Source organism: Pagrus pagrus (genome assembly GCF_965226575.1).
Source record: "Pagrus pagrus genome assembly, chromosome: 1".
In the NCBI taxonomy this organism is placed as follows: Eukaryota; Metazoa; Chordata; class Actinopteri; order Spariformes; family Sparidae; genus Pagrus; species Pagrus pagrus.
Genome location: NC_140185.1, coordinates 28,337,541 through 28,364,608, shown reverse-complemented (window position 1 = coordinate 28,364,608; position 27,068 = coordinate 28,337,541). Strand labels below are relative to the sequence as shown.

The 27,068-nt window shown below is 40.7% G+C and overlaps 1 protein-coding gene across 2 annotated transcripts in view; it reads left to right on the top strand.

Annotated features, from left to right (window-relative positions):
• ush2a (Usher syndrome 2A (autosomal recessive, mild)) overlaps positions 1-27,068 on the top strand; it is a 196,117-nt gene that overhangs the window by 88,934 nt on the left and 80,115 nt on the right. For both annotated transcript variants that reach the window (XM_084361215.1, XM_084361216.1), the window contains exons 43-53: positions 1,220-1,382; positions 1,473-1,620; positions 4,870-5,027; positions 6,327-6,474; positions 8,671-8,826; positions 12,263-12,410; positions 14,196-14,338; positions 22,916-23,484; positions 23,581-23,750; positions 23,840-24,006; positions 24,187-24,275. In XM_084361215.1, the coding sequence (XP_084217341.1) occupies positions 1,220-1,382; positions 1,473-1,620; positions 4,870-5,027; positions 6,327-6,474; positions 8,671-8,826; positions 12,263-12,410; positions 14,196-14,338; positions 22,916-23,484; positions 23,581-23,750; positions 23,840-24,006; positions 24,187-24,275 (2,059 nt within the window). The remainder of the gene's footprint in view (positions 1-1,219; positions 1,383-1,472; positions 1,621-4,869; positions 5,028-6,326; positions 6,475-8,670; positions 8,827-12,262; positions 12,411-14,195; positions 14,339-22,915; positions 23,485-23,580; positions 23,751-23,839; positions 24,007-24,186; positions 24,276-27,068) is intronic.

Below are 27,068 nucleotides of genomic sequence, written 5' to 3'. Positions count from 1 at the left end.
TTTTTAAAATGGCCTCCCTGTGCTGCCATGCCAGGAGGGTTGTGTTCCTCTCAGGGATTTGTAAGAATTGCAGAACTATTTATAAAAAAATGTTTGAGTGGTCCTTTATGTAAGCATTATTTGCTTGCTGTGTTAGTCTAAAAATTGTAGCTGACACTTTTGTATAAAGTGCAAAGTGTATCATGGTCTAAAATGTAAATCACTGGTGCATCCTTGATTTAAAACAGCATTGTTAAAAACACTGTATTTTGCCAGGTTAGGATGAACTGAAGTGGGCAACCCTTCATTTTATCATGACTTTTTAATAAAAACATTGTTTTATTATAGCTTGAATATCTCTTCTACAATGCCAACTTGCACGAATCACATTAAGCTCCTTATAAAAATTCTTTAAAAAATTAAAAGAAGTTTAGCATTAATAAAGCAGCCAAAAAATATAATTCTTACAGTTATCTGAAGCTAACCATAGTTCACTCTCTTTCACATTTTTTAATGATAGTCGACATGTTTCTATGTATAAAGACTGTCTCTTCTTCTCCCTCTCTCTCTCTCCGTTGGGGATGACCTTCCTGTTCTAAATATAGAAAAGGAGACACCTCTATCTTACAAAGGAAACTGCGTGTACAGTATACGTGTGTGTGTCATGAGTAAGAAACCTCAGCTGTCGGCATTGTGTTTCCATCCACTGTCAGGTGGAAACACAATGAGGGAGGCACACGTGCACACACACACTCACACAAACACAAACAGGACAAAAGCACCGCCAAGGAAGCCCACAGATACTCTCTCAGAAACTTGCTTTAATCTTTCAGTCATAATGGTGCTGAAGTATAATGAAAAGCATTTGCAATGTAACGTCAATATATAAAGACAGTTTTAGAAATAATAAGTAACATCTTAATATACACTATTTTTAACAGTAGCTGTCTGTGTTCAAAAAGTTATTTTGAATTACCAATTATAATAAATGTAATAAATAATATTTACATGTCTATTGCAATATTGCTGTGATAACAAAATACACAATTATACGTTATCTTCACACTGGCATCGTGCATCACAATGCAGAAATACGTCAACCAGAGTAGTGGTGTGGCTCTTGATCTTATGAAATGAATCTTAGAAAATGAGATATTAAAAGTAATTGTCTGGTCCTTGAAATCTGAATTTAAGTGCAGTTTTATACTGAATGCATTTTGATTGTTCTCTCCCTCTTCAGGTGGTCACGTCCCTCGCAGGTCAATGGCGCTTTAGAGTTCTACTCCATCTACCTGTCACGTGACGGTGCGGCGCCTGTGTTAGCCTATAACAGCACAGAACTTTTTGAAGACCACACACTCCGCAACCTAACCCCTGGAACATCTTACACCATCACACTCGCTGTGAGTCCCTTACTCTCTTATCTTTTTTATTTGCATCTTCACATTCATCCACACATTAATGACTTGGTGTGTGTATGTGTTCATGGCAAGGCCTGCACAGGAGGTGGGTGTACCTTAAGCCCTCCCAGCCAGGCGCAAACTGAGGAGAGCACCCCTGAGAGTGTTCCTGCACCGCTGGTCACCCCTTTGTCCCCACATGCACTCAACGTCAGCTGGACTCCTCCTGACACTCCAAATGGTGAGAAGACACACAGAGACAGATACATAGCCAAAAACATCCTAATGACATAACAACACATTTATCAACAGTGACATTTAGAATAATGTCAAATTTGAGCTAAATGCACACAAACACAAGTTCTTGATGATCCATATGACACTGACTTTTAAAATAATTGTTTTTATTGGAAACTAGTGACATAAAGAGGAGAAACATGATGAGGATAACAGCATGTGACATGAGTTGAACTGTGGAACTGAAATGAAGGTGTCAGTATCGTCCATAACCCGGTTTATCTCAGATTCGAAGGCCATTGCGCAGGTATCCCATGCATATAATGATGAAACAGGAGAACATTTTGCATTGTGCAAAAGAATTCAGATGAGTGCGCAAAAGATAGAGATAAAACAGTTGAAGAGAAGGAAAACAGGAAGGGAAACGAAAAAGGACTCAGGGAGAAAGGGGAAAGAGACAAAGACGGGGGAGAGAACCCACAATTTGAGACAGACTAACGGAGAGCGGGAGCGAGAGGGCAGTGCTTTACCAAGCTCCTTTAAGTGGATGAAAAGTGCTCCCTTTTGACTGAACAGAGAACTGCAGGCTGGAAGCACATAGACTCACAGTGACTGCCTTTCCCTCTCACTGTGCTCTGTTCTTACCTTCATCTAATTTACTTACAGCCAATTAAAATCCATTGCACAGAGCTGGACCAAGATGTATTTCATGTATAGTGGATGGGAATTTGAAATCCAGTTTCTGGTTGGGAACCGTTAAGATTAAAACAAAAAAAGTTAATTGCGCATAACTGTTTTCTGTGGGCAGATGTCTTAGAGGAAAGAAATTCAAAGTTGAAACTGAACAGTGCAGTTTTGGAATTGTCTGAATTAAAAAAATTTCAGTGTTAAACTTCACAATATACCAGAGTGTTTCAATGTGAAAGAGCAAGGAGCGATGCATCATCAATCATCAATGCTATTTGATATGCTGATTGTACATTAACATTCGTAAAACTTTTAAATATTGCAAATGTCCGTAGTGCCAAATGGTAAAAAGCAACTGCTTGCTCTGGGCCAGGTCTTGCCCTCACATCAGAATCCAGAATTTTAACCTATTTTTGAATATATATCACTAACCCAGTCAACAGTGTGCAATTACGTACCTTTACCAATAATATTAATACAAATGAAAACCACAAAGCAGAACAAAATATATGTTAAATCAAAGCAGGAATAGCACGTTTTTTTAGAACCTCCCTCAAAAGGAAATGAAACATGGGGCACCCCCATATCTTAGGGGTTAAAAAGTCCACCATGAACTGCAACCTTTCCAGTTCAAGTCAAGCTGTGGACCACTGTTGCATCTCTGTCTCCCTCGTTTCCTGTCATCACTTCACTGTCTGTAATAAAAAATATTTTAGGAAATGAAACAATAATATAAAATTTGAATACTCTCTGTATAAAGTATCATTGCTTAGCACATACGCTACATCAAGCAATCAGATGTCCTTGTGTCATACTAAAGTTCATCATATGATATACTGAAAATATTTGGGGTTTTTTTTTACATCTAAAACACTAACATGAATTATCAAGGACTATCTTAACCAAATGAATTGAGTGAGTAAAACCATCAGAGGATTTCCGACCCCGTTTCACAGTCTCTAACATACAATGCACTGCCACATATTATCAAATGTTACTGCCATGCTCGTTAAAGTATGTGTAATTCTATAATGCGTGTGTGTGTGTAATGTGAATCGTGTGTGTTTTACGCTTAATGCCACATGAGTGCATTTCGCACCATAAACCCTGTGATGTGTGTGCATATTAGCCTGGATAAATTACTTAAAGCTTTTCTCATCTGATGACAGAAATTTATAACAAGGAGACACTTAATCATGATTACCCGATTATCTCGTGCTTAAAAAGCTTTAATTTTTTGCTTAAAAGGGGAGAAGAGCTCAGCGCCTTATTTTTTCTTTTTTTTTTTCATTTACTCTTTTTTGTTTCATAAATGGATGGCAACAATGACGATGATGATGGTGATGGCTTCCAGAGAAGTGAGATTCTGTGTCTCTCTCTCCTCCCCTTCTCCCCAATTCCACAGGGATTTGTGGGGGATAATCCTCTCGGGGATTAGGTCGGGGCAACACGCAGACAAAGAGGGGAAATAAGCCTGTTATGCATTCGCTGCTTCATTTCCCAACCTGTCTTTATTACAACCTATACTGATACGGGCTTATTCACACACACAAGCACACGGAGATGTCCGCACTCATATACACACACACACACATACTCTCACACGCATGTGATTGGCCACATTAAGGGCTTCCCAGATGTAGTTGGCGTCCGTGGGGTTTTTGTGTCTTCATTTCCCTGATAGGTGTGTATATCTGTATTGAGCAATAATAAAACCCACACATGATTAAAGCAGAATAGGCTCTTACTTCTTAGCACTGATCTTTTGAGCCCCCTGTATGCATTTTTATTAAGGAAAAGCACATTTGGCACCGTACTGTTTCATTTTTTTATTAGGTGGATGTAATGCAATGTAATTATTGTGCGTGTGTGTGTGTGTGCGTTCACCTATTTGCACCCACACCTGTGTGTGTATGCATGTTCGCTCTCGTACAGCTGTCCTTCTGAGGGCCTTTATCCTCATAATGCCTATGGTTACATTTGTCGTTTCAGTGCTGTTTCCATCATTGGATCACACTAGGACACACTGACTGGCAGGTCTGGTGCCCCTAAGTCAGTTTTCATTTGCATTGTAATCCAATGACCCAGACTGCATCCCAACATAGCAAAGCTCACTCTGTGATTTTATTCCTCATAGTCTGGCCAGAGTCCCACTATGTTTTAGTGACCAACGCAGTGTTTGAATAGCATCAGGAAAAAAAACATGTGGACATCTTGGCAAACAAATTCTAAAATTGAAGTCAAAGAAAATGGAAACAATCTTTCATATCAAGAAACAGAGAGATTTGTTGTAGAGATTTGGTGTGATATTCTTTAGTCGTCTGGAAATGTCTTGTTTTGTAGAACTTAACATACAGAAAATTGTGTTTTTATAGTTTAGCATTAGAGTCAGAGCTATGGTGTGTTTGTGTCTGGACGGGGGTGGTTTCAGGCTAGGGAATGATTAGTTATTTTTAAATGCAAGGAAAATTAAGTGCTGAGATACTTATGTACAGTAACGCTCACGTCTTTCTTATTTTTCTTCTGTATCTCATGCATGTCCTAATCAAATGTGTTCTTTTGATAGGCATTATAACCAGCTATGGCCTGTGGCTGGATGGAGTCCTCATTTTAAACTCCAGTTCCTCCCGGAGGTACTTTGTGGTGGAGGGACTCTCTCCATGGAGCCGACACATACTCAGGCTGCAGGCTTGCACAGCACGGGGCTGTGGCAAGGGACCAATGGTCAGTGAATTACTGACTAGTAAACACATTAATTCATTTATGAGGTACAACAATAAACTGAAGGATCCTTTTTGAGATCTTTAGAAGACCTTAGTGGTGTTGCAGTGTTGGTAATACTAAAACATGTTTGTCCTTGAAATTTCTGACAAAACTGTTTTTTGTTTACTTCTGAGCTTACTCCTCTGGCTGTTATTGCACAGTATTTATTCCACAGGAACTGTAGTTGCTGCTACTGAAAAACATAAAACTCTGCTTCTGCAATATACCACATTTTTATCTAAACCTTCCCAACACTTAGTATTTAGAGCAGCAAAAGTGTAAAAGCTTAATTATATTCTCTATTGTGTGAAACCTCTCACATCAGTTGGCCAAACAAAACAGCTAAAACAACAGAACTGATTGAAACCAACAATTACAAAGTCTATGTGGGTTGTGTGTGCATGTGTGTGTCTGTGTGTGCAGTTGTGTCACCGGGCGTCACAAAGGTGATCGATTCGCTCGGCTCAATAACGAGGGTTGGCGTGGCGACAGTGACATTTGGTAGGAAATGCCACTCCACGCTCAATGATGTCTCTGACGACAGGCCATATTTTGGGGCATTTTTCCAATACAGACGCCATGTTTAGTCAAACACCAGGAGAAACAGCTGACACAGCAGAACAGGAGGAGAGGAAGGTGGGAAAGGGAGGGGTAAGAACAGGATGAACAGGAGAAGAGGAGGAAATGACAGGATGGATGGGAAAAGGAGAAGAAAGGAGGGAGTTTAGGGATAAAAGAGTGAAATGATGAGGATGGAGTAAATGGTCAGAGCAAAGTGAGAGATGAGGTGGAAAGTGAGGATGTGAAGGGCAGCAGAGGAGAGAATAACAGGAGAGTGAGACAGGAGGAAATGAGACAGAAGAAGAAGAGAGCAGGGTAATGGTGGACAGAAGGAGAAGAGTGAGTGGATTGAGAGAAAAGATGAGGAGTATGTGTCAGGAGAGAGAGAGAGGAAAGATAAAATAAAGCATGTAGAAAACTGGCGGCCAGATGTGTAGTGCGGTTTCATGGTATTTAATGTATTATATTTAACACCTTAATTAATCCAGTCAGTGAAATATATCTGTGACCCTTATCAAATGGGGACAGTTTTTATTATATGTTTTTTATATTTCAAAATGATAGCAGTTGGATGGATGAGTGTGAGTAGAATTACAGCAAAAGAGTAAAATACTGTGTACATGTAAGCGCACATGCTACATTTCCGTTCTTCTGTGCAAAAAGTGCGATTATGTGTTTTAAATATTTTCTTTAAATCAGGTGGAGATACGTACATCAGAGATGGCTCCAGAAGGCCCTATACTGCTGGAACTGACCAATCAGAGCTCTCGATCACTCCGAGCCCGCTGGACAGCCCCACCTAGACCAAATGGGAACCTCAGCTACACAATGTACTACAAAAGCAAAGGTAACACAAACAGCCCTGCTCTGTCTCTCTCTGTCTCTCTCTCTCCCATTACTGATCATTAAAACTGAACATACACACATAGCAGCACATCTACATAATAACACATGTTTAGAGTACCATGTCCTGCCTTAATTTAACTGCACTCATCACACCGTTGCTCACCAAGCAGACAAAGGTGTGGATTATGCCCTAAAGATAGCCTCAACTGCCACCTAAACCTTGGCTTTATTTTCTGTGAGGCTGTACATTATATACATGGCTGTTGACCAGATCTTTACTCAAACCAAAAACTATGCAAGAAAGGCGTGTCTTGACATTTTGCTTGTTGCTAGACTCTAATGCTCTCAGGTCAGACTGTTCTGAAGGGGAAAAGGCCACGAAAGACTAAAAGCGGAAAGTAGAGGCTTCTCCTCTATAGGTCTCATTCCTGCTAGGTCAGTGCTGTCGGAGCACTAAGAAAGGGTGTTATCTTTTACGAGTCCATCAAAAACCAGTAGCAGAAGCTATAGTTTGTTATAAATTTAACAGACTGAAGGTGCTGTCACAGCATCACATAAGGGTGTTTTAAGGCCATATCGTCCAGGCCCAAAAAATTCATCTTTTTTCAGTCTTCACTTATGACCCACTAAAAGCATGTGGTGGTGTCTATATCTACAGAGACCCTTCACTCTGCCTATATTTCTTATTTTCTTACTATTTTGCTGTGTTTGGGGTGCTTCTGGACATGTAGCCCCAAGCCAATAACAGGACGCAAGGTGTGAGGTCGGGACTCTTTTAAATTGTAGTGACCAAGTCTCATTGCTGTCTCCATCCCTTTCCTCTGCTCTCAGCCTGTCATACAGAGCTTCAGGTCTGTGTGTCTGTTTGACTGAGGGCGGGAGTGAGCTACACACACACGGGCAGAGCAGAAAAGCAAACAGCAGACAGTATGAAGTGTGTTTTCACACAAAATCCGGAGGGTTGTGCGGAGGTGTAGGCATTTGTATTTGTGATTTGAACATAACCTAATGAAACAAACAATCAAAAATAACGTTTTTATTTATATTTGTTCTCACCATCGTCACTCGCTTACTCACTCGACCACTGCTGCACTCTCTCAAGACAAAAAACTCAACTCAACACACTCCTCACCAATGATGCCAACTTAAACTGAAAGTCAGGCATGAAATGGGAGCATGTCAGAAGAAGTAATCAAACCAGAGTGTAAAAGAGATGAGATTTTTTTTTATATAGCCATTGACTAAAGAGAGGAGATCATGTAGGAGTCCAGAGCAAAACAGAGCAAGATGGAAGCAAGAACAAAGACACGCAGTGGTAAACAAAAATATACAGAGAAAGGGGAGATGAGAAGCTCATATTTCCATCGATGTATTAGAAAAGATTGCAGGTAAAACAAATAAGATATGAAGAACAACAAAACAGCGGTTGATATCAACAAAATAGAAAAGGAGAACTGGACATGGAAAGAAAAGGGCAAAGAAGAAAATTGAACAAGATGAGAACAGGAGCAGAACACACACACATCTTTTAACTAACACATATTCACCAAGTGCTCTCTCTCTCTGTCTAACACACACACACACACACACACACACACAGAGTCAGGGACTTTGATCTGCAGCTCACAGAGGAACAGACAGATTAAAATGAGTAGAGAGAAGGATAGAAGAGGTGTGGAAGAAAGAGAGAGATGGTGTTTCGCTCTAGTTACCCACAACCTCTTGTTTCTTTGATACACATTGCCTTCATCAGTTCACACAGAGCTGATATACGTTTGTGTGTGTGTGCGTGTGTGTGTGTGTGTGTGTGTGTGTGTGTGTGTGTTAGTGTGGGTGTGCATGTGGATCTAAATATATTGGATAGGCTTACATGGTGTAATTTTCTGATCCTTTATCTTTGACTATCCTTGCATAACCTCAATGTGGAGATCTCTCTTTTTTCATCACTCTCATTTAATCTCTGTCAGTATTCTTCTCTCTTGAACTCTCACTTATTCTCCTCTGTTCTCCCTTAGCTGTTGTATGTATCTTTAATGAATCTCTTTTCTGCAATCACACTGATGACTCTAATAAATAAATGTGCCATAAAAGCAATCTTTGCAAGACATTACCATCTTCCTCCTCACTAGATACAGAACATACACAGAGCTTGGCCTAACACCTTACATGTCTCTTTGTGTCTCTCTCTTTCTCTTAGATGGAGATGGTGTATTGGATGGAAGTACAGCAGTAGGCAGCTGGTTGTCTGTGACTGACCTGCAGCCTTACACCAACTACAGGTTCTGGATCAGAGCTTGTAACACACAGGGTTGCGTTGAGAGTTTGCCACAGGATGTTACTACGGCCCCAGCAGGTAAAAACACCCCTCGAAAAATGTCAAATATCTATTGTACAGGCGATATGACAGGACATCTTTCTCAAGCTAGTTGATCAATGGCCTTGCCAGATCACAAAGAGCTTATAATAAAAATATGGATGGTGAATGAGTGAATGTGAATAGATTATGTACTAAAGCATTATTGCAATTTGTATGTTTTTGAGCTGTGAATTGGGGTTGAAACAACATTGCAAACATTGTGAATTTTGAAGTATTATATTAGAAATGGTTGACAGAAACAGCTAAATTTGAAGAGAAAGTGTTATATTTGCTTGATGTGGGTTTTGCCTTCTTCCTAAAGAGTTATTTCGCTTCATGGGAAATGCCAGCACCTTTCCAAATAAGTTCTGATGTCGCGATTTAGGGAGGAGGAGAGAAGGAGTAGAATAGAGTAGAAGCTGCATCCGCAGATTCAAACAGTCTCCTTATTTCTCCTCAGTGATCTCATGTAACCTTCCTAACATTAATACATGAAACAAACAGATATGTCATAACATTTCCATCATGTTTTCAGCCTTGTTTTTTCACCATTTGAGTTTCGTCTGATGTCTTTTAGTCACGTCATTTTTTTGCACCCTGTCCTTTTGCGAGAGTAAAATGGTTTTCCAACTGGAGAATTGGCGCCACCTACTGCTTATCTAGATTAGCCAACGTCTAACAATCATGTAGCGGTAGTGGCTGAAAACAAGCATTTATTCGCATAATGTGTTGACAGTTTCTTGAAATTTAGTTTAAATTTGCGGCACATTTGGATAGAAGGCCAGCAGATAAGAAATACAGCATGGAAACAACCAGCAGGATACAGCCCTTTGTGATAATACTCGCAAAGAAACTCTCTTACTGATGTGTCACTGAATGATTAAAGCATGAGAGCTGTATCGCCAGTGATGGGAGTTTACTTCCTTACAGAATAACCGAGTATGACGGTATGGTTATAGCCTCCTTTGTAATAAGGCCCTTGTTTCCTCCACTAAATTGTGTCTGTTCTGATTTAAGTGACTATAATTGTAGTTTTGTTTCTCACTTTAAACACAAGGCCAAGGAGCATTGTAACATTTTTATTTCATTACTCTGATTTTAATTGCTACTCCTGTGAACTGGAAAGGCTCATTTTTATAGCTTGCTATGCAAAAAAAAAAAGAAAGAAAGAAAAAAAGAAAACAATTATTCAATGAGTAGCTGTGACAAACACAGACACACACACATCATTGACTTTAGTTAATGGTCTGAACACATATTTCTGATTTACACAGTGTTTGTGTGTGTTGTGTGTGTGTTTGTAACAGTAGAATAGAGGCTGATTGTGAATACTGATAAATGTCAAAGCTGATCAGAGCAGTGTGGTGATAATGGTAACCAGGCAGCAACACACACACACAAAGACAGACACACATTTGTCTACTTTAGCTAATGTTAACAAAACTGTTGAATAATCTACGCATGCACACACCACACCCATGTCTCAGTCAGAGAACAACAAAAGATCGACTTCGGAAAGTTCTACTGTTCAAGTTCAAAACAAAGGCATAAGAAAGTATAAATTTTAAATACCAGACGTTTCCTCTCTTTCTATCTCTCTTTCTACCTCTGTGCCTCTGGCATCTCTTTAGACTTCTTTAAGGCAAACTGTCTTGATGCGTCCTTGTTCTATGAAAGAACAGAGAGGAGATCGTGGAGCAAGAGACAGAAGAGCCGAGGAGGAGGAGAGCAGAGAGAGAGAAGTGAACATAAAAGTGCATAGTTTAAAACGATTAGTGACACCTCTGATATTGTACCTGCTAACACACCATGAAAGAGACACAGGCTCACCAACAGTGTGTGTCTCTGTGATGTATGTGTTTTGTGTGTGTGCGCGTGCACACACACTCTGAGGGAATGACCAGTTTGCTGATCAACACGAGGGTCTTCTTTATTAATAGGTAGAAACTAGGGGTGGGCATCAAAATGATTATATTAATTACAATGAAATTATGGATTCATCCTTTTGATTCAATAATGTATTTTATCATTTTTCCTGTAGAAATATATATAAAAGGAACATCCTAAGCTATACAAAATTAAAAGAGGAATTAACATTCATTAAGCTTGCAGCAGTGGTAAGCACTGGCGCCTCACAGCACGAAGGTCTGGATATCAGTAAATACGGAATGTTGGCAACACTTAAAGCTTCACCTTGCTTTAACATTCTTTTGTTATTCTTTTATCTATTTATTGTTTTTTGTTTTTTGTTTCTGTGTTTTCAGTTGTCCAAACTATTCTCCTTTCAAACAGATTGATAAGAAATAAGTCAGTCAGTAACTCTTTCGCTGTTCTCTCTTGCAAAAGGAGAGAGAACGGAGAGAGAAAGAAAGAGAGACAGTTTGGACACAAGGGTGGTGACAAATCTCAAGTGGGCGCAGGTGGACCTTTAACAAAAATGCATGTTTTAAAGTGTGAATTTATTTTTATTTACTAGCATAACGAATGTTGATTAGATTGAAAATTAATGTTGGTGAACCACCACTAATATTATTCTGAACCAGTTTTCAAAGAGCATTTTGAAGCTTTTTTCACATGCTGTGTGTGTGTGTGTGTGTGTGTGTGTGTGTGTGTGTGTGTGTGTGTGTGTGTGTGTGTGTGTGTGGGTGCGTGTGTTAGTGTGTGTCAGTGTGTGTAATAGCCAGCCTTTAGGATAAGATGTCTTCAGCAATCAGTCGTGTTGTAGTGGAAAGAGAGCAGTGTGTTTGATTGAAGGGTCACTTTATACATCGAAGGGCCTGCTCTTATTTCACATAGTCAACACTACAGTCACTCTCATTTTCTCCTTCTATTTGTTGTCCTTATCGCTCTCTTACTCTGTCTTTCCTCACATCTTGTCCACGTCCGTTAAGAGCACGGCTATCATACCGAATCAAGATGTTTTTACTGATTTTCCAAACACTAGCACTATGCTATCATGCTCAGCTGGGAGAGAGGGGCACTGTTGAGAGATCGGGGTCATAACGCTTTGTGTATGCATGTGGGTGTGAAAGACAGAGAGATGTTGTAGTGGTTGTCTATCAGTAAATCTGGCAGCTCTTTGTGGCACACTGAACCTCCTTTACAAGGAATATTTTTCTTTTGCCGTTATGTTTTCCTCGGTTTTGTTCCACCTTCTCTCTCTTCACCTCTGTCTCCTTTTTCCTCAATCATCTCTACTATTTGTACTCTAAGCAGAGTCATTCCCAGATGGAGGGCAGGTGTCATTCTTTTAGAATGAAGATGATCATTGAGATAAATACATTTATGAAATTGACATATCTTTTGTAGTCTATTTGTTTCTTTTTTGGCCTGTTCTTTGTTTTACTTCTCATTCCATCCCTCTATCCCTTTTCTCCACCTCTACCCTTCCTTCAGCTCCTGTTCTCACCATCTTCTCCCTCTCTCTTCACAGCCCCAGATGGGTTGTCACCTCCGATGCTGGCCCATGCAACTAGTGCCAGTCTGAATGTATCTTGGTCTGCCCCTGCCCATTCCAACGCACCAGGCCCACTCCGTTACAGCCTGCAAATGAGGACATCCCCACAGAGGCCAGTGATAAGGTGAGAGAGCACTTGAAATGTTCAGACACAGTAGACAAACTAGTGGACAAGTTTGCACACAGTCATCCACGGCACATGTACAGTAAGTGGACTGAGACAGAGACGTGTGATGATAAACAGCAATAAGAGAATGACAGAAACACACACCGCTCTCAGATACATGTCACATATATATGCACCTAAAAAATGTGTACACACACATATGCATACACATATACATATAAAGGGGTTACATTATACAGCACAGCTGAATATGTCACATCAATATGACAGACCATCAGAAACACAGAGAGGAAATGAGCTGGAGAGACGGGGGGTAGAGTCAAAAAGACAAAAAAAAAAAATCAAAGAGCAGTGCAGAGCGAGAGAGAGAGGTAGAGAAAATGTGATAGAATAAAAAGAGAGAGAGGGTGTGCATCTGATATGTATTCATTACATGCTTCCTGACAACAAATTGCAATTTAATCCAAGAAGAGGAGGCTCTCATTCTGTGGTAATAAATAAATGACTAGCTACATGTATTATATATCAGACAGCCATGCCCTCCTCCTCCTCTGCTATGGAAATCTCATTGTTCCCTGATTTATTCATTCATTCATCCCTTCTATCCATCTGATGCTAAATGGTCAACGGTCCCTCATTTATGACAATATTCTTTTACTTTGTCCTAGATTCCTTTGTATGATTGTATGATATGGGATCATGTATGACAAGGGGATATGATCAAAACCTATGAAAATATTGCATATATTGCCAAGACAGTCACTGTTTAGTGACCATATTAAACTCTCTTGACACTTTGTTAACATTGCAGTTGATATTAAATTTTACAACATATTGTTTCCTTGAATTGAGATAAACATCTTAGGAGACATGACTTTTCCACTTGCAAAAAAACTGAAATATAGGCTAACCACGTTCACACAAATGTTTAGTACGGAACGGTTCCAACCAAATAACATTTTCCAACTGAACACGAAAAACTACTTTGGTTGTTTAGATCTGTGTCACCTTAATTTCCTCTTTAACATTTCTACACAATTTGACCAGGAGGGGGTAAATGTGCTAAAAATGAATATTCAGGTTATCTGCAAAAAGTGCAGGTCTAATGTGTCTTCAAATGTGGTGTAACAAGAACATGCAATTAAAATGTCTGGCAAGCGAATGTGAATCTGACTGTGGTCATCACTATGTAGCATGTAGACGTTACATCAGCTGACCACAGGAACTGCTAATGCAGAAAACACTCTCTGGGGAGCTGTCCAGTGCTGAATATCTGTGCTCAGGCATTAAAGAGCAAAACAAGCTACGGTTTCAAAAGAGACAAGATTTAGGCTAAGGTAGAAGTGAATGGGTTTCTAAATGTTAAAGGCTAAGTTCACCCAAAAATGAATTGGCAACTAAACGTAATTCAAGTCTCTTGAAGCCACAACGTCCCAAATTGATTTAAGAAGCCATTATTTACATCCTAAGCATGTGGTTGAGCTCGTGCAGCCACTTCAGGCAGGGTGCATTGAGCTTTGCAGCTACAGTGAAGATTTTGGCTTCAAAAAGGCTTCAAATAATGTCTTGTCAAAATGGTCATTTTTGGGTCAACTTATCCTTTTGATTTAAATTTGTGCTGTGACAAATGGCATCCATAGCAACAGTTCATGTAAGTTTCGCTAATGATGAGTGACGAGAGGTGACAAATATGTTCAAATTTTTATCATTTTTTGTGTACAGCACAGCAATCTTTGATCCAAATGTGTTTCAGTAAATGTATTTATGTTTAATAACTCCTAGGCTTATGGAGAACGCAACGGACACCTTCTCCTACCACGTAGAGGGCCTGTCGCCGTACACACAGTATGTGTTCAGAGTGGTGGTTTCACACACACATGGGCAGACAGTCGGCCCCTGGGCAACCCTGCTCACCGCAGAGGACAGTAAGTACAAGTATTTATACACACTGTTGCACATATAAAATTTAACATACTTGTTACTCACAGATGCATCCATTTACACACTGACAATGCATACAGCAAAAGAGAAAAGCCACTGATAAATAACCATAAAAAAGACATAAATGACTCCATTGGTGATCATAAAGAAACTTGTTGTTGGGTCAGATAAACACTGCTGTTCTATAGGCTACCTGTTGGCAGCGGCTGTTGGCATCGTTTTTTTCCTTCTGAATTGTGCTGCCTGGGTGCTTGTGTCAGCAGTCCGGCAGAGTTTTGCGAGTGACTGGCTGGCAGGTGGCTGGCAGCAGCTGGTTGTTAGTTGGCCTCTGCCGTCAGTTGGCCGTCAGTGCTGCTGAGTCAAAGTTAAACTCAAAGAGTCGGACAGATCTCCTGTTTTTCGGTGATGATCTAAACAATGGCCTCACACATTAAACATATGGCCTGCGGTGTGAAAACAGAGCTCCTGCCCAGTTTTCTTTAATTCTCTAAAAGTCTCTCAGGTTTTATGTTATAAAGGTGGATTCACTTCTCGCTGTTGGTGGAGGTGTTCAGTTTTGAAGGGAGAAAGAGACAGAACATAGTAAAATAAGGTCTTGGAAAAATAGATGCTAGCAAGACAGAGTGAAAACACTGACAGAGTGAGATTTGCATACTGTAAGGTGTGTGTCTGTGTGTGAGTGACCTAGCCAGTGTCATTGTGGGCTAATTGCTGTAATAGAATCATATTAGCCACTGGAACAGCCTCCTCAGTGCAAAGTTATAAATTAATTAGTACCACGCTATTATCACATACATTATCATTAAGCAGCTGAGATTTGCATACACTGGATACATGCGCATGTACGCACACAGAAATGTGTATGTACACATGTATGTGTACACAAGTGCCGTCACACACACTAATGCAGGCGCACACACATACAGACACACACAATTGCAGACATTTAGGATGCATTAAATTATGGCCCTATGCTCTTTTCATCGCTATTCAGATTTTAATTCCCTGTAGCGCCACACACAAACACACACACACACACGCACAGACACAAACTCAGAGTGAGTTTTTGTCTCAAGTTTTTCCAGGTACTGTATTTGTGTTTATGTGTACACTTATATGTTTTACATGTGAGAGTGAAAATGTGTGTGAAATACCTCTGTTTGTGTGTGTGTGTGTGAACTGTAATAGATGTGTGTCCATTCGGTCACACTGTGCCCCATCATTCAAACCTCCATCCCTCTCTTTCCCTCTCTCCACCTCTCTCAGGCCCTTCATGCACACACGCGCACACACACACACTGAGAACATGTGTCATACACACACACCTGCTCGTCCTCCTTATCAATCACACCACCTCCGCGAGCTCACAAGGAGTAACACACAGTCGTGAAGTTTCATGCAGACAGAGTCTTCGCTGAAAGCACAAACACACAGGCCGACACTGTGGCAGTGTGACTACAGGTGTACAAACAGCTTCTTTTAATCGACCTATATCTGTGTCATGAGCCTGTATATAAAATAATTATATTTTGTCTGTTTGTCTTTTTGTGTGTGTTTCACTAATTAAGTGTCACACCTTACAATTGAGTCTTACATCCTTGCAAAGACACACGGTACATACTATTGTTGCAGCATAGAGCATGCATAGAAAATCTTTTTTAACATAATAATAGAATACATGACAAGTATGGAAGCTTTAAATATGAAGGGATTTAAACCCGTGATGGGAGAAAGCCAAGTGCGGCACGATTGGATTTTTCTAACATTGATGTGTAATTTGTCACCATAAACCCATCCTCTCGTCATCTTGGCAGTGACGGGGGAGGCTGCATTCCCCTCCTAATCTCCTCTCCCACACACTTCAAAAAATGACAACCTTAGCAAGCACTTTTACATTTCATTCAGTATGATTTCGTTGATAGTAAGTGATGTCATTTTTGTTGTCGTAGTTGAGTTCACTTCATACATCTGGCAAGTACATATACCTTTCATTAGTTTTATCCATTTCTTTTCTATTTTAATCTCTCCTTTCTTCAAACATTTTTCACACTGTTTTCTCTTTCTCCTTTCGTCATACCTCTTCGTTTCTGACTCTTTGTCCGACTGTATCTTTCTTTTCGTGTTGTCGTGTTTGAGCTCACCAGGGTTTCACCTTTTCTATTTGACAGACTAGCCCTTAGGTATTTACGAGTGAGAGAGAGAGAAGGGGGGAGAGAGAGAGAAAAGAATAGAGGAAAAAAGAAGATAAGAAATGGAGGAAAAAGGTGCGGAAAGAAAAAGGTAAAATGAGGAATTGAGGGAATAAGGAGGAAGAGAAGAAAAGAGAGGGCTAATGACAGAACAGAGAAAGAGAGAGACCCAAGCTTCCTCCTTTCCTTTTTATCATTCCATTAAAGTTTTATATCCATCTTTTTAATGTAATTTGGTCCCTATGAATTCCTGCCGCTGCAGAACAGACAGACGGCTCCTGTGAACATAAACTCTAGCCGTGTTGGACAGCTCCCTTTCCTCTGTCTACTCCCATGTTCACACTAGCTAAGTGATCTAAGAGAGTCTGTCTGTGTGTGTGTGTGTGTGTGTGTGTGTGTGTGTGTGTGTGTGTGTGTGTGTGTGTGTGTGTGTGTGTGTGTGTGTGAGAGAGAGAGAGAGAGAGAGAGAGAGAAAGAGGAGATGTGTGTGTATATGTGTGTGTTATAGAGAGTATGAATAAAGCACCATTTTGACAAAATGATCTTAGCCAAGCAGTCTTACTGTGTGTACGTGTGTATGTGTGTGTGTGCGTGCGTGCGTGCGTGTGTGTGTGTTTTACCAAATTAAACTTAATGCAGAAAGTGAAAGAGAAGAAGTGTGGAGGAGAAAAATGTGACAGAAATGAGGTCAGAGATAATGACAGAACACAAAGAATTCATGTTATTTAATGAATGAGTGAACGCATTAATAAAATAACACTCTACCTTATTTCCCAGTATTCAATTCAGTTAACTGTCCCAAGGAGATGTTGAATTAATATGAGCATAATCCCATTGTTATTTTGCATATCAAGACTAGAATATTTCATGCACACTATTATACAATCTTTAATTGTATTAAGATGTTGCTTTTTGATATATTATATTTAAAACAAGGAGTTTTTAACTGGTTATGAAACTGTCTCAGTTTAATAGTGACACATATATATGACCTACATAAGCAAGATATTTCTTTTCATAGTAATTTTTGGCCTAGTCCACTTGTACACAGGTATTTTTGGAAACAGGGTTTGAAAGAAAACGATCTCTGTCCAGATGAGCACTGTTTCAGAAATAACTTTCATCCATAATAATGCACCTGAAAATACATATCTCATGTACGTGTTGTATTACAACATTCGATGATGGGTTTGCTATGGAGCTATATCTGAACAACCGAATCTGTAAGCTGTGAATTACACATGACCTAGTTATATGAACAGTAATGTTATTAAAACAAAGTTAACTTTGCTTTACCATCATCATGTTATAGTACACACATAGTCACAAAAGATACATTATGTTGTGTTTTTTCCACTCACTGGTAAAACAAATGCACAAGATCTTTATAACAGGAGGCAATGGCGCTCGTACCACTCTTGTCCAAAGTTCCTTGTAGCTGCTTTACGTACATGTACACTGTCAGAAACCAGCGGGACAATATGTCTGTTCTCTGACTGAAAACTGTCATTTCTCAGCAGTAACATGTTGAATGATATTATTTTTTAAGAATTTCTTTAGTAGCCAGTTCCCACAGATTTGAATAATTTGAGACACCAACATATTTTCACATTATATTTTAAAAGCCATTTGTTACTTTGGAACTTTTTTGCTCTCTTTCTGTAGTACATCGATACATCAGAAGGTTACAAAGAATTAATAAAATCACTCTAAATAGTCGGTGTCTGAAAGGATATTTTGAATGATTGACACATGAGGTAGCGTGATGGCCGGAGTTACTTAAAGGCTAATGTACATCTCATATACTCATGATGTTATGGATACAAATCAAGCTCATGACCTTGGTTGTGCATCATCCTCTTTGTCGCTGCCTTATTCAGTGTCTCTTAAAGCAGCAATGACATTAAATAATCTGCAGAAAAGGTAAAGATATGAAATGCAATGTAAATTCTCGCCGTATTGCTTGTCACGTTTTGACACCATGTCGTAAGCATCTTGATTACAGTAAAGCTCAGCGTTTGTCCTCATTATGACTCCTCGGAGCCTCGAATCACCTTCAAAAGCCCAGTCACCCACATACACACATGCCCACAAACACACACATTCATGCACACAGGACCCTGCACAAGGCTAAAAATAATACCCTTCCTCTCCTCTTCACATGGATACACACAGATGTACACACTTAAATCTACACGGGCCCTTACCAACACACACATACACACAAACATGCACAAGAAGCGGCGTAACATGTATGTATCCACCAGTACACATGCATACACACATGCACAAACACATACACTCCTTCCTCCCTCCCCCTCTCCCAGCCCTTGTCAGTTGATTGTGTTATTACTATGCTAACCAAATCCTTATAAATGTGATTTAAGGCTTGGCGGCCCCGCACTCCTGTCTTAGCCTTCTGCTACTGTGTTTTACTGGAGAGAGGAGGAGTAAGGGTGGGAGGTGTGGAGGGAGGGATGGAGCGAGAGGGGAAAGAAGGAGGGAAGGAAGAGGTGGTAGAGGCAGGGGGGAGAGAAAACACAGGGGTGAGAGGGAGACGAGGGAAAAGAAGAGCAGTTGGGAAAGGGAGGATGAGGGATGGAGTTGAGGGAGAAGGAGAGCAAGGGGGAAAGAGAGATAAGGAGTCAGGAAACCAGAGAGAGAGGGGTTGCTATGCATTCCCTCAACACTCGTTCCCCTCTATCCAGAGAGCAGTAAAGCGTCAGTAAAATAAAAAAAAGGGAAAAAGCATCACCTGCATCTTAAATGAAAATTTCAATTGAAAAACTTAACAGCCCTTCAAATTGCAGAATTTTACACGCGCCAGTAAAGCCTAAATAACACTCAACACTTAGAGGGAGAGGGGGAGGGGGGAGGAGAGGGAATGAGGGAGGAATAGGGGTGACAACGGGGGTTATTTTGGGGTGGTTGACGGAGGGTTAGATCAAGGTGACTGGATTGTGTTTTGTGGTAAAATTATTTACAATTGAGGAATTTCTATCTGCGATCCGTCCGTCTTCCTCTCTGTGCATCTCTCAGAGGTCTTTTGTTGGAACAGAGAAACATGTAGATCAGACAGTAAGGCAGACAATAATAAAGTTAAATGGACAGAGGGATGCAAAATGTCTAATTAGACAAACTGGTAGAGACACATCCCAACCCAAATGAACGAGAGAGGCATGCAGACAGGCCGGCAGATATGCACATAGTCAGACAGGGAGACGGGCTCTTTGGTTATTCGTGGGGTTCAGTGGACCTTTGGTGGTAATTGAATCAGTGTGAGTGCTGAGTAGAGCTAGCATAAAAACCTGTTAACCCAAAAGGTCAACTCTCTGCATTGTTTATTTAGCAGGGAGACCGGAGAGAGAGAGCGAGAGGGAGCGAAAAAGGGGGCAGAGAGACTGAGACACAAAGCACGAGTAACGGAGAGAGACAGAGGAGAATGAGAGAGAGAGATGGTGGGGGAGAGGAAGGATGGGGTCAGAGAGAGGAAAGAAGAAAGAGACAGACAGACAGAAGGAGAGATGTTGTCAGTGGGAACATTTGGGATCTGTAAAATCAGCCAAGCTTTACATCATCGTTTTTATACTGTTGTTTATTTGTGTTTGAAAGTGTGTGAGTGTGAGTGTGTGTGTGTGACTGAATGGATGGCTACTATCTTGGTGTATATTTTTAGCTTTACCTGTGATGTGCGTCTGTGTGTGTGTGTGTGACTATACATTATATTTGTGTGTGTGTGTGTTTTATAAAACTTTCTGAAAAATTTTAACTCTTAAAAAGTGTCAGCCTGTTTATTGATAGAATAGTTCTGGGTGTATGTTGAACATTGCAGCCAAATCAGGCTGTTGGAGACATAGGAGGAATATAGAAAAGCTTAATATCCAAATTAAGTATGAGGCAACAGATTTGAATTGTGTTAAGATATTTTAAACTTTTAGGAGAACTGGGGTACCCTGAGCCAAACACTGAATGTCAGTTGACGTCTCAGTCTGTGTGAAGTAAGGCTGATCAGTAGATAGTCTGCAAAATACACACATCCTCACACAACTGCTGTCTTATGTGCACGCATGCTGACATACACATATACATGCTTACACACTTTATCTCTTATACAGTCACGCACGCATCTTTTCAACCGCTCATCTTCTTTCACCCTCTCCCTCTCTCCCTCTCTCTCCCTCTCTCTCTCTGTCTCTCTCTTACACACACATACACACACACACACCGCCATCTGGGAAAGCCGTTAGCGGTTAGCGGTAGCACTTAGCGACGCAGCACGCTCCCTCAGTCCGCTCAGTCACCTTGATCTGCTTGCCCTTCACACAGCACCATTACTGCTATACTGCATCACTGTGGGTGTGGGCTTGTGAGTGTGTGTGTGTGTGTTGGGAAGAGTGTGTGTCTATGTATATGGACATGCATCTGTGTGTGTCCATTATAGAGCAGTACAGTGGGATGTAAATGCCGGGGGAGGAGGGGGGAGGGGGCATTACCTTCAAATGAGCTACCGTGGAGTGAAATATCCCTCTGACTAGTCTTGTGCAGGTTCTTATCCGTGCATGGACATGTGCAAATTATGTGACTGTGTGTGTGTGTGTGCCAGTGGCCTTCAAATGTGCATCTCTGTCTGCATACTTCTAATACTTGTGAGGATAATTTTGCCTCCTGTACTTAAGAATTTAAGGCACTCTCAGGTATTGGGAATGGCAGTGAACATGAATACACAGTAGACCTAAATGAGAAGTCTACGAGCTCTCTGAGACCACAGCTGTCGTTCTACAAAACGATGTGTTGTGGTGAATTTGCAATTAATTTGGTATCCTGACCCGAAGCTTAGTAAATGTAAGTTTTCCTGCAAGTTTTTAATATAAACTTATTTCATCAAACATATGCCAAACTTATATATATATATTTTTATTATACCCCGATTTTACACCTGATTGGAATTGCAAAATCAGGGGACATTTGAATGGTTTGCATGCATGTCATGTATTTATGCTTGTGTACAGCAAAGCCAGTGTGAAGTTGAGTTAATGACGGGATGTAACTAAGTACATGTAATCAAGTGCAGTACTCAAGTACAATTTTTAGGTCCTGATACTTTGCTTGAGTATTTCCATTTTCTGCTAAGTCATATTTCCTCTCCACTACATTTTGGAGGCAAATATTGTACTTTCTACTCCACTGCATGTACTGGATAACTTAAGTTACTAGTTACTTTGCAAATTACATGCTGGATCAGAGACATTTTTTGTTTTGATTTAATTTATTGGAAATCGGATAAGAAAAAATCTCACTCACTCCAATTATCAGAAAAATGTTGTAACAGATAATCAGTCGTCTCATAGTATACAGTTTATACATACATGGAAATATTTGTATAATGTACTTTAACTTGTACTTGTGATACTGAAGTACATTTATTGCCAGAAAATTACTTTTGATACTTAAGTACAAGAACGTTTAATATCAGATACTTTAAGACTATTACTCAAGTACTCAAGTATTCAAATGGGGAACTTCAACTTATTCTTTTGCTTTACTCAATATCTTAACTTTTACTCAATAATGACTTTTGGGGGATTTTAACAACACTGCCTCCAAGCTTAAGACAGTTTGGGAAGCCGTAGAAGAACTGGCAGTGTATCCCAAAATGCGAGCCACTGCCTCAAGTGGCTCCTTAAAGGATTAGGGCAGTGCATGGTGTATGTGGTGTTGAGCAAGAGAGAGAGAGAGTGATGGTGGCTGCTCTCAGAGCAGACAGGTGTTAATGATCGGAGCAGAGGGAAAGTTTAGCAGTGAAGTACAGTACAGGTTACAGTTTGACAATGTATAAACTCTGCAGCCACTCAATACCAAATAGATCTTATATTAAAGTGACCATGAACACTATCCATGCTAATATCAGTGCTATTGCTGTCCATGATAATAATGTTGATCTTGCTAAACGACAGTCTGGTTGGGATGGTAATGGATTTAGTTAGGCTATTAACCACATCTCCATTCTTCGTTTTAGAAAGAACGCCAACCGTAAGACACAAAGGAAACAATGGCTGGAGTGGGGCTTTAACTCCCTGCTGAAAGATGCACAGACTCACGGTCAAACAGTTACAAGTACTGCATAAATCCATAAATACAATCTCGGATTGCTCTGGGGGAGAAACAGAGAGAGAAGTTTCCATGTTAATCCCTTGGATAGAGATGGCAAAATCACTTTTTGTTCTTCTGATGTCATTCTTGATGTTACTTGTCAAATAATTCTTCAGAACAAAGCCCCCTCCACTGTTTTCTCTCACTCTTTTTTATGATCACACACAAAGAGTATATTGTATATCCTCGTCCTTTTATTTATTTATTTCTATTTACCCACAGGCCCAGGACCAGTGGACGCTCCAGCTGTATCAAGGCTCCATCCTCGAAGTGTTACAATAACCTGGGATCCTCCCTCCGAACCAAATGGTGTTATCACCAATTTTACCCTTTTTCTTTGTCTCAGTTCAGCGTGCAGCACCCTCAACTACAGCTTAGGTCATAATCTAAGCCTACTTCCTCAGACTGAGGGTGCATATCTCAACTCAGGTCATAACCCCAGACCAACACCCAGTCTTACCACCACAGGCTCCAGCTACATCTCTATGTCTGCTTTCAAGACAAGCAGTAATAACAGCGTGAGGCCTGGTACCACAGATGACAACCAGTCCACTCATGGAAGAAATACAAGCCAAGGCCCCAGTTCCATCTCATTGCCTGCTCTTTTTCTGTCAAACCCATATAATGCAACCAGCTCTAATACTGAACAAGAATCCTTCCTAGGCCCCGTCTCTGGGCTCTTTAGTGCAGCTTCAGATTCAAGCACATCCCCTCTCTCAGTCACTGTTCCAGGAAACACCACTAGCTACACTTTCCTCGACCTACTGCCGTACCAGACCTACAACCTCCAGGTACAATGTGATATATATGATGATTAACTGACTGCAGAAATCTGATAGACACTCGTATACCATTGTGATTTGATGAAACTGTTTTCCAACATCTAGGTGGAGGCATGCACCCGTGTGGGTTGTTCAGTGTCTGGGATGTCTCCGAGCTTTCGTACCCTCCCAGCTCCCCCTGAAGGGGTTCCTGCACCTCACCTTTACTCCGACACCCCCACGTCTGTCCTCTTGTCCTGGGGTGCACCGGAGTTGAGCAATGGACCACTGGAGCGGTGAGAGATGATCACGTACATACACTTTAATTCTTCTGTGACACTCCTATTAGTAGTTAATTTCTGTTCGTATCTTGTGCTGGGTGTAGATGGCTAATTGAGCGCAGAGTTGCTGGGACAAAACAAGTCTCCACGGTGGGCCATCTCCTACCAGACCCTCCCCCTCTTTCCTTCCTGGACTCCTCATCAGCTCTCAGTCCCTGGACTAGCTACCAGTATCGACTTGTGCTCCATAATCAGGCTGGCAACACCACAGGTAAGGCCATAATGATGGTCCTAAATTATATTAAATTCAATTTGGCCAACATGTGTGTATGTTGCATTTTACAGTGTGTAATGCAAGCTTTTTACCAATTCACCAATTTGTGTCAAACTTAAAGATGAATGCCTCCTCCCTTAGTAGGATCTTTAACCACATATTGTTGCCTACTTGCAGGACCTTGGGTCAATATCACCACCAGACCCTCTCGGCCAGCTGGTCTCAGTCCACCAAGGGTGAAGGTCTTGGGGCCGGAGTCACTTCAGGTATGGGTGCCTTGTTTATATGACTTCTACTCACAGGTTCATTAAATACCTCTTGGATCTGCCATGAGAGAGAGTTAGTCATGCTACTGCTCACGGTAAAATACAATATGTCCTTACAATACGTTGGACTGGTCAAAGGTTTCACATCTCAAGATGAGTTTTTAGAAATTAAAAAGTTCCTGTAAATGAAAAATGCACAAAAATCAACTGGACTTCACTAAGAATCTCTGCAGTCACTCACAGTAGAAAAGACAAAGCAATGTCACACTGATTCCTCTGTCTCTGCGTCTTGGGATTTAATGAGAAAGAAAAACATTCAACTCAAGGTCCCCTTCAGAAAATGGGAGGGGCTGTGACCCTGTCTAACGCAGCTTCCTTCCTGTCGGCCATTTTGAAGGAGGGGCCAGAGTTAAGTTCCACAACTGGCTAATCCCACATCAAGGCCTTTCAATGAAAGCCACTGAAACAATATTGTATGCATGCACACACACAGTCACACACACACACACATGCACTCACACCCCTGCACTAATGCTAACTGCAGAAAAATGCTAATGCCTGTCATCATTTCAGAACCGCCCCTGTCATCTCTGCAGCAGCGCAGCTTTAGGGGTCACAGGTCCGAGAAGGAAAGTGTTCCTTCCTGGTTGTTGCTAATTGGACAGACAGGCAGGCAGCTTCCTGGTTACCAATTGACCTTGACAACACAGACCAGATTTTCCGTCACTCCCTTCTTTCTCTAAATGATTTATTTTTTCACTTCACTTCTTGCTCTCTTCCATTATTTCATTTTTCTTTTCTTTTCATGTCGTGACACTCATAGTCAAGGTTTTCAAAGCACAGCCAAAGTCTACTTCTGAATGTCTACTTTTCTGATATAAGGATGGCACAAACAATGTCCTTTTAGCTCAGACTGTGAGTGGAAGAGTTTGTGATGTGAGTGCGATGCAGTGAGGAATGAAGAGCATCACATTGATTGTTGTAATGCAGGCTTTGTATTGAACTATGGTCAAAACAGATCTATGCAATAAAGCAAAATGAGATCATAGGAGTTGGGTACAAAAAATAAAATGTTTGAGACCGCAACCACTCTGTGCATCACCATTTACTGCAAGTTTCTGCTTCTTTGTTAGTGTCTGATTCACAGCCACAGGTCATTAGTTTATCATTCTAACACTCACTGTCTCTAATATATAGTTAGGCTTTTGCTGGTAGTTAGTTATTTATGCTGAAGGCATATTGATAAACTGTGGTGATTTAAACCCTTAATTTGATTTTGGTCATCTCCAGATCTGTGATCAAAACCACAATCATTTCACTTTGTAACCAAAAATCAAGAAAAAACTCAAAAGAGTTTGTTTTGCAGGATGACAATCTAAATGTACCTAAATATGTAAGTGGTAACGTTGATGCATGTAGGAACAAAATGTAGAATTGTACTGTCAGCTGCAGAGGTTGGCAGTCTCTCAGTGCCTTTGAGCTTTTCTTTTCTGATTATAATAGCATAGATGCACAAAGACACACACACATACACCGTGTCTTTACACACACCCCTATTCTCTCTCACTACTGACTTTATCATCTGTCTCTCTCTCTCTCACTCATATATACATAAACACACACACACACACACACACACACACACGTACTGTACTGGCCTTAGCCCCAGTGCTCTGTGTCAGCCCAGGGTCTCTGCTGTCTTCACCATCTCCAGATTACATCAGGCTATTCAATCTGTAAATGACTTCCACCACAAAGCACACCCAACACGCACTTTGGGAAATTAGCTACCTAACTCAACATGACCCTGCCCATATGTGGTTGTGTGTGTGTGTGGCTCAGAGTGTGCGTGTGTATGTGTGTCCTGTATCACCTCACAGTGTCACTTGTTAAATGAATATCAAGGTTGCTTGAGGAATAATTATTCTTGACGTTCATTCATAATACTCTCATCAACACTGACCACTTAATCACCTAAACTCATAAGTCTCAACAAGCTGTGAACTGATCAGTTATTGTACATGACAGATTGTGTCTGTAAGTGTGTTTGAGCGCACACTACATGAACACAGGCGTGCATGTACGTATGTGTATCCACAATTGTTAAATTTATGTAACTACGTGTTTGTATGTGGATGTATGAACAAAACGTTTGTTGTATATACTTAACATTTGTGATTCAAACATTGAGCAATATGTATGTGTTTGTGTTTGTGTGTGTGTGTGTGTGTGTGTGTGTGTGTGTGTGTGTGTGTGTGTGTGTGTGTGTGTGTGTGTGTGCGCGCGCACGTGTAAGTGTATCACCATTTGCGTGTGTGCCAGTTACCTTCATCTTCACTCTGAAATGCTGACAGACTGAACCGTTTCCAAATCAGATGCAGTGCTCAACGACAGCAAGCTTTTGTTTTTGCATGCAGCAATTCCATTACCAGCCGTTTTCATTATTTTAGCATGGTGTTTGTGCATGTGCGCGCGTTTGTGTGTGTGTGTGTCTCTGTGTGTACCCTGTTTTAAATTTGATGAAAGGAATCTTCTGCTCAAGTCAAAGTCAGGTTATCTTTGCACACAAGAGAGTTGAACACACACGCACACACACACACAGAGTGACCATTCTAACGCTGTACATCCACATACCCACGTGACAATGTATGCACCCACGGATACTACCTGCATCATAGCCCTGGTATCACTCAACTGACCACACATGGAATAACACTCTGATATGTGTCTGCATTAGCACACACTGCAAGCTCTGCACATGCACATGCACACACACGTACATACACACAAGTG